The sequence below is a fragment of the Coregonus clupeaformis genome, chromosome 30 (genome assembly GCF_020615455.1).
Source record: "Coregonus clupeaformis isolate EN_2021a chromosome 30, ASM2061545v1, whole genome shotgun sequence".
Taxonomy (NCBI): domain Eukaryota; kingdom Metazoa; phylum Chordata; class Actinopteri; order Salmoniformes; family Salmonidae; genus Coregonus; species Coregonus clupeaformis.
The window spans coordinates 5,289,763-5,308,697 of NC_059221.1; the positions used below are offsets into that span (position 1 = coordinate 5,289,763).

Genomic DNA, 18,935 nt, shown 5'->3' on the forward strand with positions numbered 1-18,935 from the left:
AGGACCTCTACATCTGGCTTCTTCACCTGCAGGACAGCTGGTGAAACTGAGGAGTATTTCTGTCTGTAATAAAGCCCTTTTGTGGGCAAAAACTCATTCTGATAGGCTGGGCCTGGATCCCCAGTGTGCCCTCCCAGGCCCACCCATGGCTGCACCCCTGCGCAGTCATGTAAAATAAATAGATTAGGGCCTAATGAATTTATTTAAATTGACAGCTTTCCTTATATGAACTGTAACTCAGTAAAATTGTTGAAATTGTTGCATGTTGCGTTTATATTTCTGTTCAGTTTACTTACTACTAAACATCACAAAAAATAATCAAAGTATAATAATGCAAATAATATCAATACAAGTTGATATTAAAACCATTTGGCAAGAATAAGAGAAATGTAATGTATTTTTTTATTATAAATAAACACTTCAAACAAAGTAGAAGAAAGAATCGACACGAAGAAGAGCAACATTTTGCAGAGGTAGTAGCACAATGCAGAAAGTCCTTTCAAGCCATCAAAGTTTGCTTTGTGATTTCATAACATTGAATAAATATGACAGCTGTTGCTATTATTAGGTTTGAGGAATGCTTTTTACAGCTTACAACCAAAGACAAGGTGTCTGATGATAGAATACAATACCTATATCATATATTAATCAAAAAGTTAACACAATAAAAAAACATGGAAACAGGACAGCGTTCAAGAAAATGTTCATAAATAATACAAAAACTCACAAAATGTAAAATATAAAGCCCAACGCAGTGCACAGTAGCCTACATACAGTAGGAAAGAAATACATTTTCAAGCACCCTAGGATAAAAACGATGTACATTTTGCACTTTCATTAATGCTACATTATCAGGCAGTGGTAGGCTGTTTCCTACCTTTTCATACTGTTATGTGGGGAAATGTTTTTGCCGAATCATGTTTATCTGCGTAAACATACAGTACACCGTAGTGCAGCTTAAATACAAATACCTTACTCTTATCACACCCACATAAAGCATTCTTCTGACTATTGAATATCTAACAAATACATTGTTCATGAGGTTTGTGGATGATATGGGCTGCATCTCATATGGCACCCTATTCCCTTTATAGAGCACGACTTTTAAACGGAGCCCAGTGCACTAAATAGGGAATAGGGTGCCATTTGCAACACAAGCATGATATGCAGTAGTGTGTTTTTTTTTTATGGCTCTCTGATGCGGATCTGTTGTTTGCACACGTCCAGACGAGCGCCGGTCCATTGTTTGGTTTTAGAACCATCTCTGCTGGTTGGTAGCCATGGCACCCAGGCCTCTGGCCCCAAAGTCTAATCCCGTCCGGTGTGGCGAAATTCCAGACACGGGTTGAATCATCCCAGTATTGCAGTCGTACTCCCAAATGTTGTCATAGTCCATTTCCTGGTCATCTGGCTCGGACGGTTCAAGGTACGAGTTGTGATCTGTGGGGTCAAGAGAAACGATTCCCAGGCTTTTAGTTTTATAGCAGTAGAGGAAGAAGCATAGAAGACCTCGCCCAGATTGGGCAACAGTTTTGGACCAGGTCCAATGTATATAACTCTCTCATGGTGTGTGTGAACTGCCTTCTTCGGCCTAACATACAATCATACTGTACTGTAAAACCGGTACTGTGGCATGCCTATACAACATCACCCACGTTCGTCCTCTGTTTTCTCCTAAGAAAGACATACGGCTTGAAATGATCACCTGGAATGTCCTAATATCCGATTATATAGTGGGTTATATTTGGAGATCTTTAAAACTCATCCTGTTTTTATATTAGATAAAAGGACCCATAGATATGTGCTAGAGAGAGTAGGCCAGTTGTGCGCTGTCAATCACAGCTAGTAGTAACACTGTCTGGAACAGTGTTCTCTTACACTGGGTTTCACCCCCATGAGACACCTGCACACATGGCATTTAACGCTAGCCTAAGCTCCATTTCATTGGCACACCTGTGCATTTCCTGCACTTTTCTTTCTGCAGAGATAGCCTGTCTGACTGCATGGTGACAGACACACCCAGTCCAATACTCCAATGTTCCATACTATACAGGCCTATACTGTATGTGTAAATGTGCCCTGTTTTTCTTGGAAGGGGTAAAACTACAGTCTCCCTATGAACAGACTTCTGTGTCATTGAGGTTTTTGAAGTAGATTGTTACCAACTAAGGCTGATTTTAGTGGGATTTAAGTGTGCTAATGACAATGTGACAATATCATAGAGAGGTTTGAAATGGTGAGCGTTCCTTTTTTTGTCAGAAAGAAATGCTAAGTACGTAGTAAGCTAAAGGTAACCAAGTTATTTGTTGTTTCAGTTTTAAAAACATAGCATTTACTATCTGTGTCACAACTTGAAGTGTATCCTTTTCTGGTCCTAACTGCACAAGGTGAAGAATGTTGTTCCATTGTGATAGTGCAAGTTTACATGAGCATGCTTGACATTCTTACCTGACGAGAAACCATTGAGCATCTGGGTGGTGTTCATAGCAGGCATCATGGGGAAGACCCTCTGTCAAAATATGAGGACACAAAGCTGTTTCACATGTACAAGAACAACACATAGTACTTTAGAGATGATTATTATAGAGTACAACACATGGAGATTATACCTTAGTATTCAAAATAAATATGATTGATCCATAATGCATTAACTATGGCCGGAATTCAAGCCTTACAGCGCTGCCGACAATGTGCCTTTTAAAGGCAATGTTGTTGCGTTTGCGGAGATTGCATTCAAGGTAAAGGCTGCAGATGTCGGCTTAATTCGAGAGCTTGGGAATATAAGGTTAAATCTGCAAAAAGTTTATCCTGAGATAATTGGCTTTAAAGTTCTGAACCCTCATTGGTTTGAATGGTGTCAGCAATTTTTATCTTGTATTCTTTTTTACTTAACAACATGAATTGGGGTATTTAGAGTACTATATACTGTAGGTAGAGAACGTTGAACAGAACAAGGCTATGTCAATAACTACATTTATAGTCCAAATTAGAAATGACCTTTGAATATCAAGCGCTACAATGCTACAACACAGTTCGGATTGAATCCCGGCCACATCCATACCATACATACAAGGTCAAAAAACTATTGCATTTACAACTCCACACTGTAAGACGCATTGGCCCGTATCAATAAAGCGTCTCAGAGTAGGAGTGATCTAGGATCAGCATTCACACTTTGTGAATGTGAGCCATTGAGTTTCAGTTTCTCACCTCCTCTTGCACTGCTTTGGGTGCAGGCAGCAGCCTCAGTCTGGAGACGGCCTCAGCTCTCTGGTTTGGCCCCTGAGGGCCCTCCATCTCTAGCCCCTGGCCCTGGATGAGTACGAGGCTCCTCCGGCAGCGCTTGCCCAGGGGAGGGGTGCGCAGCTGGAAGGAGGAGGGTAGGAGATGAGGGTCCTGCTGCTGCTGTGGTGGTCCTCTCACACACTGCTGTTGAGGGTCAGAGGAAGAGAGCATTAGAAAGCCATCAGGTCCAATTGGTAGTAGTAGATGTAAAGTACTTTGTGATGAATGTTAAAAGGGCTAAATAGATTTGATAGTTTGAAAGGAATTGAACATTATGAGCATTTATCAATTGGATGAAGTATCTGTCCAATGACAGTCATGCATATGAAGCCACAGAAGAGAAATGAACCTCAACCTTGCCAATGTGTCAATATGGAGACTAGAGTCTAGACACACCTAGACAGAAAACTTCAATTCACGGGTGCGCTTGTGGTGTAAACTGAGACGTATGAATCCAGTATCATGACCCACTTACCGCTGGCTGCTGCCTGACCCGGCTCTCCTCCTCCTGGGCATAGATGTCGGGGGTGCAGGGCTCGTCATACAGGGGTGACAGGGGCTGCCGGGGGGCGCACATATCCGAGTGCCGCTGGGGGGCGGAAAGAGACGTGTACTTCAGGGACGTCTGCGGGGTGCTCCAGCTGTTGGACTGATCACACAGGGATTTCCAGGGGTCATCATTATTATTACGCCACTCACAGTCAGTCTTTGCTCTCAGCACAGTACATGAATGGCCATTTAAGCTGCACTTAGTGCTGGGATTTGGGGTAGGGTTACCGAGCGGAGAGATGGGGCTAATCTCAGACATGATCTACAGAGGGGTGGGGGGGAGTTGGGGGGTGTAGTCTACTAGCGTGACAACTGTCCTAGTTAGTGTGCAGTGTGTGAATCGTGGAGTGTATGCCGCTAGCCTGCTACACTGATCTGTCTTTAGTGGTGGGGGGGGGTCTGTCTGACTTAGTTTAGGAACCCACTGACAACTGAAGGTTACGGAAAGTTGTTTCCTGTCCAGCACTTACGGGGTAATATCTCCCCTGAGACATATCAACTGAATTAAGCTGGAGAGGTACTGTAACAAATCGTTTTACACCGCAGGCAACTATCCTCCTACTCCTTTAACTGACAGCCCTGTTGTTTTGTGGTAGGCTGTTTCAGATCTAGCACACATGACATACAGCAAAGCAAAGTCCCAGAGGGAATATTCCATTATCAAGTTAGGCACCAGACTGAAGTTAGTACCTTGACGAGAGGGGCCTTCTCCAGACGCTGTTGGGTGCTGGCACGGTCACAGTGCAGGCCTGAGTAGGGCATGTTGTACACCGGCCCCTCAGGGGTGAGGTAGGAGCAATGCTGTGGGGAGGAGTAGCGCAGCGACAAAGGTCGGAGGTCGCGCTCAGGCCTGGTGTGGGACGACACACTGTTGCTGCGGCTTCCCAGTCCGGCCGTCTCGGTGGACGTGGGCCGACTGGAGATGTACTGTAAGGACACACAGACAGAGGGCAAAGGTCAAGTATGCTCAGTGACATCACAACTAACCGGGGTGATACAAATTAACACAAAGGGGTGGTGTCCCGGACCCAGACTAAGCCTCGTCCTGAACTAAAACGCACCAAGATATTCTCCATTGAGCATGCTTTTTAGTCCAGGGCTTAATTTGGATCCGGGAAATCGGCCCAAAGAGTGGTGTTCAAACAAATCTGGAATCTGGCGAACCTGATATGATGCTATTGTTCCTATACCCGCCCTGAAAAGTAAAGTTGTATTCCTGCTTTGCTTGAATAGCACCCAAAGTCTAGCTGATGTTATTTGTTGCCAAAGTGTAAGCAAGGAAGGTTTCAATCATCTTAATTGTTACCGAGGAGGTGCATTTCAGTAGCTAAAAGTAGGCCACACACACCAAGAACAAAATGTTTTCCCACTATAAGCTAATTGGATGAGCGACCAGTCTGCAGGGTCCTTCGCTCTGTAAGGAGTCCGCTCAAGGTCTTGATAGCGTACGGCACTTCTGTTGATTCTTAAGGTCTCTCTGTTCTCAGGTAACCTGTTGATTGCTAAGGCAGCAAGTACGTGCTCATCATTTTTCATGGTCAAATGTGTCTTTATGGTGTTATATCAGAGGGGAAAAAACAAACATGTTTTGATCTCGTTTTCGGGAGGCTTCAGGACTTCAGCGTTGGCTTGGGTTGTAACAGGAGAGGCACGGTCTAGACCTTGGTTAATAATTCACCTTTGGAAACGAAAAGTGCTCCTACTGCTCTGCCCAACTCCACCAAAACAAACAAGCTCTTTCATGATAGAGTCCTGTGGACATCAGATACATGCTTTATACCAGCTACGTAAATACCCCCACCACAGAGCAGAGCCTTACAACACCACACGTCGTAGCGTAAAAGTAAATAAATTAACTTTACGTGGGCTAGTTCACATACCAGTAGTACACACTCAGATTCACTCTAGTTTCTTAGTAGAAAGCAGACCTCGGTTAAATACATGTCAAATACTTTCAAACACTGTTTTTGAGGTGCACTTCATTGAGCTTAGAGTTTGCATTTTCATGTTCATTTAATAGAGTTTTATTTAGCTAATTGTGGGCTGCTGTCTGTAATTTTTGCCTAATATCTCTCTAGGAGCTGATCCGTCGTCAGGATTGTGGAATAAATCGAATGTTAAGGTAAGATTTGAATGGAGAAAGCTGATCCAAGAGCAGCGCTGCCTTTCTTTTGATCCTATCAGTATTGACACATGCTCCAATGACACACTTGTGAACGCTCTCTCTACGTGGTGTTTTGGGAAGCATGTGACATCTCCGGCCGTTATAGGAACGATGCATCGTTAAAACACTCTTAAGTTCCATCGCTATCGGGAAACCAGGCCCTGGACAACCTAAACCAATCGCAGATTGAGTATCTGAATGTATTTGACATATGTATTTCATCCAGGTCTGGTAGAAAGTGTTCAAATGCACACTTACACATAGGGGTTCTGTGTACCCTGGGGACAGAGGGTTGTCCTCGTGTCTGGGGGGGAACTGGAGGTGGTGGGATCCAGACCCTGACCCCTGTCCTCTGTGGGACTGGCCCAGCCTCAGAGACTCACTCCGACCCTGGCTGTTCCGACCCTGGCTCTGGCTGTTCCGACTCCACCTGTCAAACTCTGGAGCCTAGTTGGAACAATACAACATGACGCGTTAACAAATGAAACCAATCAAACGGACAGTCGGACACAGTTAAAACTGAGGTGAAATGTAGTTTGAGTTGTACATGAATGGATCATAAATAAGACAAAAACGGATTTCACCAAACCAAAACAAGGTAACTTAGAATGTGTAAATGAATGCAAGATGCACAGCGTTGATACGGCAATAGCCTCCAATATAATGCTGTCCATAGGGGTTCCAATAGAATAGAAGGAGGCTATCGTCAAATCAGGGCTACCAAACACATTGCTGTTCTCGGATCAGTTCTCCAACTCTTCTTGTTCTAATCTAGGACGGTCCTGAGCTAACGGGGGGGTGGGTGGGTCTCACCTCTCTCGGCGTGGGGGTGTAGATTATGTCATAAACGGGGGGCGGGGGGCTGAGCACGGGGACATCAGAGGCTTTAAAGTACTGGATCCAGTCGCAGAACTCCCTCTTATCAAGACAGGACACCACGATAGGGTTTATCAGCTTGCCTGGGAAAGCAGAGCCAGTTAATGGATTCAGTCACTCATTGGAGTGTGCATGAGGCAATTTGCACTTAAGTCAACTTAATTTGTAATTTAGATTTTAAAATGAGTATAGCTCAGCGGTGAAGTTACCTTCGATCATGAAGGTGTTGGGCTTGACGTCCTGGCAGGGTGTGGTCACAGTGATCATGTTGAGTGGAAGTTTCCCCTGCGATCACACACACACACAAACACACACACACTGTTACACACACTTCTGACACACAGACAGATCAGAGGGAGACGATTGCAAACATGACAAAGTATGTCCTTGAGCGTAATCAAGGTGTCATAGGCTATGAGTCACTCATACGAGCTAGAGGTGAAACAAGGGTCAGAGCAGTACATCTACTGTATGGTAAATATCTATACTGTAGCTAAGAGTAAGCCTGAGTGTCAGTCTGTTTATGATTTCATGCCAACTCCTTGTCACTCATTGGCATGACATGATGGCACAAACAGACCTGGGACCAGGCTAGCTAAGAGTCTATCCATGGTTCAACGGGACGTTTTTAAAAGTACCTTATAGAACAGGCCGTGGCACTCTTCTGATAGGATGATCAGAGTGGTGGGGTACATCACCAGTAGTCTGTCACTCTGCTCCTGTAGTGGACACAATATCAACAATCAACTCTCACTGCATTCAATTGCTAATTCAATATACATTCATTCGTACCTCGCAATGTACAGTATCTTGCCACGGCGCGGCTGTTTCTTTCTCAGGCTGATACAGAGAGACTCATCCGTGCCTTCATTACAAGCAGGCTTTACTACTGTAATGTTCTCCTGTCTGGTCTACCCAAGAAAGCCATTGGTCAACTGCAAAACATACAGAATGCTGCAGCACGGGTCCTGACCAAGACCAGACGGAGAGCACACATTACACCGGTTTTAAGATCTCTGCCTGTGAGTTTTAGAAATAATTATAAGATTCTTCTATTGGTTTTTAAATCAATCCACGATTGTGCACCCCAATACATGATACATACTTTTAATTTATGTACCCAGTAGGTCCCTCAGGTCCTCTGGCACTGGCCTTTTAACTATCCCATAGCCTAGGACCAAGAGGCATGGAGAGGCAGCCTTTAGTTATTATGCCCCCAGCCTCTGGAATAGCCTGCCAGAGAACCTGAGGGGGGCCAAAACTGTGGACATATTTAAAAGAGATCTTAAAACACAACTTTTTAGCTTTGCTTTTCCTATGGGTGCTTTTTAGTCATTCAGTTTTTGTTATTCTTTAGTTTTTTAGTGTAATAAATATTTCAGTTTTTATTTTAATCGTTTTTTATTCGTTTTTTCCTGTGAAGCACACTGCTTTGCATTCAATGTCTGAAATGTGCTGTATAAATGAAGCTTGAATTGATTTTATTTGATTTACCTTGTATCTTGTGTTCAGTGTAAGATTAAGTGTCATGTCTTAGAGCTAATGTATGTGTGTTCACGTCAGATGCTGTGTTGCTGTTACACAATTCTACTGGGCTTTCTGTGTCAAATATAGAAGGCCTTAGATTGAAACAGTAGCTAAATGCAAGTGGGACGTTATCTCCCCGACCGTGTGTGTGTGTGTGTGCCTGACAGACACCTGACATTCCAGCAGTGAGGTGAGTCAAGTTGTTGCTTGAGCCAAGCAACTGCCTTTCACACACCCAGTTTACGAGCCCACAAACTACCCTCTCAGAGACTTCAACCGGCCTACCGCTATTTCCCACCAAACATTAATTTGCAGATTCACCCGCAGGCTACATGAGCAATGTTTTTTGATAGGATTAAGCCTAGTCAGCAATGGGCAGCATGTATTTCTTTGGCTGCTGTATTGTAGGAGTCTCAGTAACTGTAGTAGACTCCTGTACTGCCCATACCCTCCCTCAAGGTATAGAGTCACAGCAGACAACACTGCCCACTCCTTATGTACTGTGTGTGTGTGTGTGTGTGTGTGGACGTGTTTAACTATACTTGTGGGGACCAGAAGTCCCCATAAGAATAGCAAACAAACAAAAAATGTACTAACGGGGGACATTTTGTTAGTCCCCACAAGGACAAATGCTATTTCTAGGGGGTTTAGGGTTAAGGTTAGAATTAGTGCTAGGGTTAGTATTAGGTTTAGGGTTAGGAGCTAGGGTTAGTTTTAGGGTTAGGAGCTAGGGTTAAGGTTAGGTTTTCGGGGGTAAGGTTACGGGTTTGGGTTAGGGAAAATAGGATTTTGAATGGGACTAAATTGTGTGTCCCCACAAGGTTAGTTATACAAGACTGTGTGTTTGTTTGTGTGTGTGTGTGTGTGTGTGTATGTGTGTGTGTGTGTGTCCCCACAAGGTCAAATGCTATTTCTAGGGGGTTTAGGGTTAAGGTTAGGATTAGTGTTAGAATTAGGTTTAGGGTTATGAGCTAGGGTTAGGTTTAAGGTTAGGTTTTGGGGTTAAGGTTAGGGTTAGGGTTAGGGAAAACAGGATTTTGAATGGGACTGAATTGTGTGTCCCCACAATGTTAGTTATACAATACTGTGTGTGTGAGAGTGAGCTCTGAGGTAAATGCTACTGATTGATGATGTTATTTTTACTCATTCTCAGATCCCTGCTGTCTGTCTGATAACAGGTAGGAGTCATAACTGTCTAGTGGACAATTCTACGAATCATCTTGTTTCGCAAAACAACTTAGCAACAGCCAAGACCATGAATACACTCTCTTATTCATCTTCTTTGTTTATGCGCAAGTGAATTGTGTGCAGTCAGGCTTCTTTGTTTTAGTGATATTTGAATATCAATGTCAAACTTCCAGAGAAGATGTCCAAATGTTCTAACATCAAAGGTTATATTTTTTTACTGACAGGTAATGTTTTAGTGGCTATAATGTTTCAGTGGCAGGTTCTAACGTTTCAATGACTGGTTATAATGTTTCAGTGACAGGTTATAATGTTTCACTGTTAGGTTATAATGTTTCAGTGACAGGTTACAATGTTTCAGTGACAGGTTATAATGTTTCACTGTTAGGTTATAATGTTTCAGTGACAGGTTACAATGTTTTAGTGACAGATTATAATGTCTCACTGTCAGGTTATAATGTTTCAGTGGCAGATTATAATGTTTCAGTTACATGCTATGTTTCAGTGACAGGTTATAATGTTTCTGTTATGTGGGCAGCTTGTCTCTCCCTTTTCTGTTTCCCTTCCTCCTTGTTTTGTCCCCTCTGTCTGTTGTATCTGTATGTGTGTTTGTCCCCTTTATGTGGGTGTGTCTGGAGTGGATCAGGGCGTGCTCAGGATCTGCCTCTCCTGTGCAGCTGCGGGTTGTTTCCAGTGATTCCTGCCTACGCAGCTGCATCCTATTCTCTCATCAACCTGCACTACTAATTCCGGGGCATGGCTCTCCACCGGCGCCAGATCGTTGTTCTTACCAGAGCGGTAACTTGGCTCACCAGTAAAGTTATTTTGTCTTTGTCTTCAGCCTGGCTCTCCACTCTCCTTAACCTGTCGTTTGTTTTGTCTTCAGTTCAGACATACCTCCCAACCTGCCTGCCTTCCTGCCTGCCGGTCTGCCTGCCTGCCTGCCTGCCTGCCTCAGCCTCTCCTTCCTCCGGAGCCGACTAGCCCACTCTGTTCCTTTACTTCAGTTGTTTTTGGACTAAGACAATTTGAACTTTTATTAAAGTATTTTTGTTTCTTCCACTCCCTTTGTCGTGTTTGTTTCTCTGAGTGCTGGGTTGAACCATAGCCTAACAGAACGATCTGGCCATGGACCCAACAGAGAAACAGCACGGGGCAAACGAAGACAGCTTCCAACAAGCTATCCAGGCTCAAGGAACGTTGCTAGGACAGCATGACCAATTGATTCGGACTCTTTTGGAAGATAATCATCAACTGCTGAACCAGGTGACTCAGTTAACTACACAAGTCTCTAAATTGTCTGTTATCAGCTCTCCATCTCTCTCTGTCCCTCAGTTTGATGCACCCCAAGTTGTTTCCTCTGACATTATGCAGGCTTCGTTCCATCGGGAACCCCCTGTCACGTCGCCTGAACCGTTCAATGGAGAATTGGACAAGTGCCGGGGATTTTTGCTTCAGTGTGACTTGATTTTTTCGGGCAGAGACCACTGTCGTTTTCTACTGATTCTTCTAAGGTACATTATGTTCTGGGGCTGTTAAGAGGGAGAGCTCTGGTTTGGGCTGAGTCTGTATGCTCAAATCAAACTTTGACTGGATTGACTTTCGCTGATTTTTCTGCTAAATTGAAGACTGTTTTTGACCATCCTGACCATGTGGGTAATTCCTCCAAGATACTTTTTTAATTTGAGGCAGGGTTCTAACAGTGTGGCTGAGTACTCTATTGAGTTCTGGACTTTGGCAGCAGACTCCAAGTGGAACAATGTGGCACTTCAAGGAGCATTTCTAAACGGTTTGAATGAAGCTATTAAGGATGAACTGGCTGCTCGTGACTGAGCCACATGATTTACATTCTCTCGTTTCCCTGTCCATTAAGCTAGACAACCGGTTGCGGGAGAGGCGTCGGGAGAGAGGCGGTCGGCCGCATCTAGGAGGACGAGTTCCCCAGCCTTCAACCACTCGAGTCTCGCCTCCCCGGAGCCGGCAGCTTCTTGTTCCTGATTCCATCCCGAGCACAGAGGAGGAACCTATGCAAGAGGGTCGAGCTCGACTACCTCCAGCAGAGCGGCAACGGCGCTCCAGGCGGGTGAGTGCCTGTACTGTGGAGACGCCACACACATTCTGGCTACATGCCCTAAGCGGCCAAAAGACAAGGCTCGCTCGTAACGGTGGGTCTACTTGCGAGCCCAGAGTTAGATCCTGAACCCATCATTCCCCGATTACAAGTACCTGTAACCTTACGTTTCCAGAGTCATTCCCTGCCACTCTCAGCTCTCATAGACTCAGGTGCAGAAGACAACTTTATTAGCCACCAGTTCGTTACACAAGCTCGTATCCCCATGGAGCCACTACCTACCCCCATTCGGGTCACAGCCCTTGATGGGCGCCTCCTCGCGGAGATAACTCATCAAACCACCCCCGTTTCCCTAGTGATTTCTGGCAATCATTGTGAAAGCATTCAGCTAAGAGTTATGTCTGGCTCAGCTACCTCCCTTATCCTTGGCTTCCCCTGGTTGGCTCTTCACAACCCACAAATTGATTGGACACGTCACACCATTCTCAGTTGGAGCACTAACTGCCATTCAGAGTGCCTTAGGTCAGCGGTTCCCCCACTAAGTGTAACCCAACTCATCCCTCAGCTCCTCTTGATCTGTCATCTGTCCCCAAAGAATACCATGACTTAGCGGAGGTTTTCAGTAAGGACAAGGCTCTGTCTCTACCACCACATAGGCCTTATGATTGCCCTATTGAACTGCTTCCTGGTGCTCCCTTGCCCTCTAGTCGCTTATACAATCTGTCCCGACCGGAAAGAGAGGCAATGGAGCAGTACATTGGTGATTCTCTGGTCTCGGGCATAATCCGTCCCTCGTCGTCTCCTTTGGGTGCAGGTTTCTTTTTCGTGGAAAAGAAGGACAAGTCGTTACGCCCCTGTATCGATTTCAGGGGTTTAAACAACATAACTGTTAAAAACAAGTATCCCCTTCCACTCATCAACTCTGCTTTTGAACCTCTGCATGGCGCCACAGTTTTCTCAAGCTCGACCTCAGGAACGCTTATCACCTTGTCCGGATCCGAAAGGGAGATGAGTGGAAAACCGCTTTCAACACTCCACTGGGACATTTTGAGTATTTGGTCATGCCCTTTGGGCTCTCAAACGCCCCTGCTGTTTTCCAAGCCATGGTGAACGATGTTCTTAGGGATTTTTTGAACCGTTTTGTCTTTGTATACCTGGATGATATTCTTGTTTTTTCCAAGTCACCCGAGGAGCATGAGTCACACGTCCGTCAAGTCCTTCAACGGCTCTTGGAGAACAAGCTGTACGTCAAAGCAGAGAAGTGTGAGTTCCACAAACAGTCTACATCGTTCCTTGGTTTCATCATTGAGAGCGGGCAGGTGAAGGCGGACCCGAGAAGATCCGGGCAGTGACGGAATGGCCCATACCCACCACCCGTAAGCAACTTCAACGATTTTTGGGCTTTGCTAACTTCTACCGTAGGTTCATTAAGGGTTTTAGTAAAGTGGTGGCACCCCTTACTAGACTCACATCCCCTAAAGTCCCTTTTCTGTGGTCCCCTGAGGCGGAGCAGGCGGTAGGGGTTTTGAAGGAACTGTTTTCCACCTCCCCTGTGTTGATACACCCCAATACCTCTCTACAGTTTGTTGTGGAGGTGGACGCGTCGGACTCAGGTGTGGGAGCAGTCCTCTCCCAGCGCTCCCCCACTGACCAAAAGCTTCACCCCTGTGCTTTTTTCTCCAAGAAATTGTCACCCACAGAACGGAATTACGACGTTGGAAACCGAGAACTGCTGGCGGTCAAGCTAGCATTGGCAGAATGGCGGCACTGGCTGGATGGAGCTGAACTGCCGTTTGTGGTCTGGACAGACCACAAAAACTTGGCTTACATCCAAGCCACTAAGAGACTCAACTCACGCCAAGCTAGATGGGCCCTGTTTTTTAGTAGGTTTAACTTTATTCTTACATACAGACCGGGGTCAAGAAATGTTAAACCAGATGCTTTGTCCCGCCAGTTTGCTGACCCTTCGGAGACCAGCGAGCCTGAGGCAGTCCTACCTTCCTCATGCGTCGTGGCGGCAGTACAGTGGGAGATCGAGTCTCTTGTGAAGACTGCACTTGCCACGGACCCGGGACCGGGTGATGGACCTCCCAACCTACTCTTTGTTCCCGAGACGGTCCGGTCTCAGGTGTTGCAGTGGATTCACACCTCCCGTTTTGCTGGTCACCCTGGGATGAGACGTACGTTGACGCTGCTTAGGAGACAATTTTGGTGGCCTTCAATGGAAACTGACGTTCGGGCTTTTGTGGCAGCCTGTTCAACCTGTGCTCGGGCAAAGCCTCCCATCAGTCCCCTTCGGGGCTGCTGCTACCCCTCCCAGTTCCCAGCCGTCCCTGGTCCCACATAGCCATGGATTTTGTCACCGGCCTACCCAAGTCTGAAGGTAATGATACTATACTTACCATTGTGGACAGATTCTCTAAATCTGTTCACTATATAGCATTACCAAAATTACCGTCTGCCAGTGAGACAGCGGACCTCCTAGTCCAACATGTATTCCGTCCCCATGGAATACCTGTGGACATCGTATCTGATAGAGGCCCACAGTTTACTTCCCGGGTTTGGAAGGTTTTCTGTTCTGCTTTGGGTGCTTCCGTTAGTCTATCCTCAGGGTTTCATCCCCAGACCAACGGTCAAACAGAAAGAGCCAATCAAGACCTCGAAGCAACCCTTCGTTGTGTGGCTGCTCAACATCCATCATCCTGGGCCAAACATCTGCCTTGGATAGAGTACGCCCACAACTCCCTCACCACCTCTGCCACTGGTCTTTCACCCTTCGAAGTTACCATGGGTTATCAACCCCCTCTGTTTCCTGCTCAGGAGAAGGAATTGGCTGTTCCTTCGGTTCAGGAGAACCTCCGCCGCTGCCAGAGAGTGTGGCGCGACGCTCGGGAAGCGTTGCTTCGGACCACCGACAGGAACAAGATGACAGCGGATAGGAGCAGGACTCCCGCACCTGTGTTTCATCCTGGTCAAGAGGTTTGGCTGTCGTCTAAGAACGTACCTCTTCGTACCAAATCACGCAAGCTGTCTCCTCGGTACCTGGGTCCGTTTGTGGTGGAGTCCATCATCAACCCCGCTGCGGTTCGTTTGAAGTTGCCTTCAGCCATGAAGATACACCCTACTTTCCACGTCTCCCAACTGAAACCTGTGTCCTCCAGCCTTTTGTGTCCGCCGGCTGATCCACCTCCACCTGTTCGCCTCATTGACGACCATCCGGCCTACACCGTCAGTAGGCTCCTGGACTCTCGGAGGCGGGGTAGGGGTCTCCAATACCTAGTCGATTGGGAAGGTTATGGACCAGAGGAGAGGTCTTGGGTCCCTAAGCGTTTTGTGTTGGATCCTCAGCTGATCACGGACTTCCATCACGGCAACCCCTGACAGGCCTGGTGGGTCGCCAGGTGGCGACCATTGAGGGGGTACTGTTATGTGGGCAGCTTGTCTCTCCCTTTTCTGTTTCCCTTCCTCCTTGTTTTGTCCCCTCTGTCTGTTGTATCTGTATGTGTGTTTGTCCCCTTTATGTGGGTGTGTCTGGAGTGGATCAGGGGCGTGCTCAGGATCTGCCTCTCCTGTGCAGCTGCGGGTTGTTTCCAGTGATTCCTGCCTACGCAGCTGCATCCTATTCTCTCATCAACCTGCACTACTAATTCCGGGGCATGGCTCTCCACCGGCGCCAGATCGTTGTTCTTACCAGAGCGGTAACTTGGCTCACCAGTAAAGTTATTTTGTCTTTGTCTTCAGCCTGGCTCTCCACTCTCCTTAACCTGTCGTTTGTTTTGTCTTCAGTTCAGACATACCTCCCAACCTGCCTGCCTTCCTGCCTGCCGGTCTGCCTGCCTGCCTGCCTGCCTGCCTCAGCCTCTCCTTCCTCCGGAGCCGACTAGCCCACTCTGTTCCTTTACTTCAGTTGTTTTTGGACTAAGACAATTTGAACTTTTATTAAAGTATTTTTGTTTCTTCCACTCCCTTTGTCGTGTTTGTTTCTCTGAGTGCTGGGTTGAACCATAGCCTAACAGTTTCAGTGACAAGACAGGTTATAACGTTTCAGTGAGATTATAATGTCTCACTGTCAAGTTATAATGTTTCAGTGAGAGATCATAATGTTTCATTGACAGATTATAATGTGTCAGAGACCGGTTATAATGTTTCAGTAAAGGGTTATAATGTTTCAGTGACAGGCTATAATGTTGCAGTGACAGGTTATAATGTTTCAGTGATGGGTTATAATGTTTCAGTGACAGGTTATAATGTGTCATAGATGCTTCATAAAGCACAAAAAGGTGAATGGTGATGTACCTGGCATGGGAGGTGCTGCAGTTGGACTTTGGTCACATAGGTGATGGGCCCCAGACTCTCGCGCTGAGAACCCTCCCACTCATAGATGGGCTCTTTACTGATAGAGTTCCTCAGCTCCTCTCTCCCCTCCGTGCTCTCCTTTACTTTCTGCTAGAAACAGGTAGACATGTTTACATTAGCGAGGCATGGAAATAATCAACTTTACCCCACCAGTTACGAAGGATAAACAGGAGTGCCTGGATACAGCCCTTAGCCGTATACCTTAGGCATATACCACGAACCCCCGAGGTGCCTTATTGCTATTATAAACTGGTTACCAACGTAATTACAGCAGTAATATACCACGGCTGTCAGCCAATCAGCACTCAGGGCTCAAACCCCCCAGTTTATAATGGAACATAAATTGTTCCTACACCAGCTGTCACTGCTGGAGGTGATACAGAAGCAATATAGCATGAATGATTTTCTTCTTTGCTTTTCATTCTCAGAACATTGCATTGGTCAAACGTGCTAGTGTAGCTGCCCTTATACTTGTATTTCATCACCTATTTAATGTATCGCATCGCAGTGCTAGCTGTGCCACTAGAGATCCTGGTTCGAATCCAGGCTCTGCTGTAGCCGGCCGCAACCGGGAGACCAATGGGGCGGCGCACAATTGGCCCAGCGTCGTCCAGGGTAGGGGAGGGAATGGCCGGCAGGGAGGTAGCTCAGTTGGTAGAGCATGGCGTTTGCAACGCCAGGGTTGTGGGTTCGATTCCCACGGGGGGCCAGTATGAAAATAAAAAAGAATAATGTATGCACTAACTGTAAGTCGCTCTGGATAAGAGCGTCTGTTAAATGACGTAAATGTAATGTATGTGATCAGCCTTTTCCACACCTGTGGGTGTAGTCATACTTTTACCTAGTGCAGATGTGAGTCTAGTGATGTGGTTGTGGTGCGGTCACAGTCATGACCACTCCCTGGGATCATGATGCCCTCAGGGAGAGACAGTCATGACTCAACACATCCTGTTGATGGACTACTTTTTGGCCTACTCAACTGGTCTCCTTTCCTTCAATTCCATCTGCACTGCCATACAAATGAAACAGTATTATTTTATTACCTTAACCCTGGTGTAGGTCTCGAGAGGTGCAATGGGGGTGCCCCCGTTGATCTCGATGTGTTCTTTGAGCAGGCCAAACCACAGGTCGATCTCCTCCTGGTTGGAACAGTAGACAATGATGGGGTTCCGGCTGACACCTGCAGGGGTCAAAGATCATGGTGTCAGAGGAGTCAAAAGGGAAGTGGCCGGCCACCAGCGCTTCCAGCTAAAGCCCTACCCTATCTATTTACAAATAGAAAGATCTATGTCATGGCAATGGCAGTTTGTCATCGCCGGTAAATCATGATTTTGGGTTTAACACTATTTCAGAAAGAAATTATGTAAAAACAAATATATAATAATAAGTAGAGCTCCCTGTCATGTTAATGACACATTCTGTCAAACTTCCACAGAAGATCCCTTGTAGAGTCAAACCAGGTTTGGTTACGTGTGAAACCATTGACATACAGTGCATTCGGAACGTTTTCAGACCCCTTTACTTTTTCCACATTTTATTACATTACAGCCTTATTCTAAAATGAATAAAAAAATTTTTTTTACAAATCTAATCAATCTACACACAATACCACATAATGACTGAGCAAAAACTGGTTTTTAGATTTTCTTTGCAAAAAAAACAAAATATTTGAAATATCTCATTTACATAAGTATTCAGACCCTTTACTCAGTACTTTGTTGAATCACCTTTGGCAGCGATTACAGCCTCGAGTCTTCTTGGGTATGACGCTACAAGTTTGGCACACCTGTATTTGGGGAGTTTCTCCCATTCTTCTCTGCAGATCCTCTCAAGCTCTGTCAAATTGGATGGGTAGCGTCGCTGCACAGCTATTTTCAGGTCTCTCCAGAGATGTTCGATCGGGTTCAAGTCCGGGGTCTGGCTGGGCCACTCCAGGACACTCAGAGACTTGTCCCGAAGCCACTCCTGCGTTGTCTTGGCTGTGTGCTTAGGGTCGTTGTCCTGTTGGAAGGTGAACCTTCGCCCCAGTCTGAGGTCCTGAGAGCTCTGGAGCAGGTTTTCATCAAGGATCTCTCTGTACTTTGCTCCGTTCATCTTTCCCTTGATCCTGACTAGTCTCCCAGTCCCTGCCGCTGAAAAACATCCCCACAGCATGATGCTGCCACCACCATGCTTCACCGTAGGGATGGTGCCAGGTTTCCTCCAGACGTGACGCTTGGCATTCAGGCCAAAGAGTTCAATCTTGGTTTCATCAGACCAGAGAATCTTGTTTCCTTTAGGTGCCTTTTGGCAAACTCCAAGCGGGCTGTCATGAGCCTTTTACTGAGGAGTGGCTTCTGTCTGACCACTCTACCATAAAGGCCTGATTGGTGGAGATCTGCAGAGATGGTTGTCCTTCTGGAAGATTCTCCCATCTCCACAGAGGAACTATGGAGCTCTGTTAGAGTGATCATCGGGTTCTTGGTCACCTCCCTGACCAAGGCCCTTCTCCCCTGACTGCTCAGTTTGGCCGGGCGGCCAGCTCTATTAAGAGTCTTGGTGGTTCCAAACTTCTTCCATTTAAGAATGATGGAGGCCACTGTGTTCTTGGGGTCCTTCAATGCTGCAGAAATGTTTTGGTAGCCTTCCCCAGATCTGTGCCTCGACACAATCCTGTCTCGGAGCTCTACGGACAATTCCTTCGACCTCATGGCTTGGTTTTTACTCTGACATGCACTGTCAACTGTGGGACCTTATATAGACAGGTGTGTGCCTTTCCAAATCATGTCCATTCAATTGAATTCACCACAGGTGGACTGAAATCAAGTTGTAGAAACATCTCAAGGACGTGGTCCTCTGTAGCTCAGCTGGTAGAGCACGGCGCTTGTAACGCCAAGGTAGTGGGTTCGATCCCCGGGACCACCCATACACAAAAAAATGTAT

The 18,935-nt window shown here is 46.2% G+C and overlaps 1 protein-coding gene across 2 annotated transcripts in view; it reads right to left on the bottom strand.

Moving 5' to 3' along the window:
• Nucleotides 1-403: 403 nt before the first annotated feature.
• LOC121545943 (pleckstrin homology domain-containing family N member 1-like) overlaps nt 404-18,935 on the bottom strand; it is a 29,674-nt gene continuing 11,142 nt past the window's right edge. Inside the window, exons 6-16 of one of the 2 annotated variants that reach the window (XM_041856878.2) lie at nt 17,057-17,193; nt 15,954-16,100; nt 7,513-7,593; nt 7,084-7,159; nt 6,812-6,957; nt 6,257-6,445; nt 4,525-4,761; nt 3,761-3,934; nt 3,211-3,429; nt 2,449-2,509; nt 404-1,440 (exon numbers count right to left, since the gene is read on the bottom strand). In XM_041856878.2, coding sequence (XP_041712812.2) covers nt 1,253-1,440; nt 2,449-2,509; nt 3,211-3,429; nt 3,761-3,934; nt 4,525-4,761; nt 6,257-6,445; nt 6,812-6,957; nt 7,084-7,159; nt 7,513-7,593; nt 15,954-16,100; nt 17,057-17,193 — 1,655 coding nt within the window. In that variant the 3' untranslated portion in view covers nt 404-1,252. Of the gene's footprint in view, nt 1,441-2,448; nt 2,510-3,210; nt 3,430-3,760; nt 3,935-4,524; nt 4,762-6,256; nt 6,446-6,811; nt 6,958-7,083; nt 7,160-7,512; nt 7,594-15,953; nt 16,104-17,056; nt 17,194-18,935 lie in introns of both variants that reach the window. The other variant, XM_041856877.2, reaches the window with a different exon arrangement.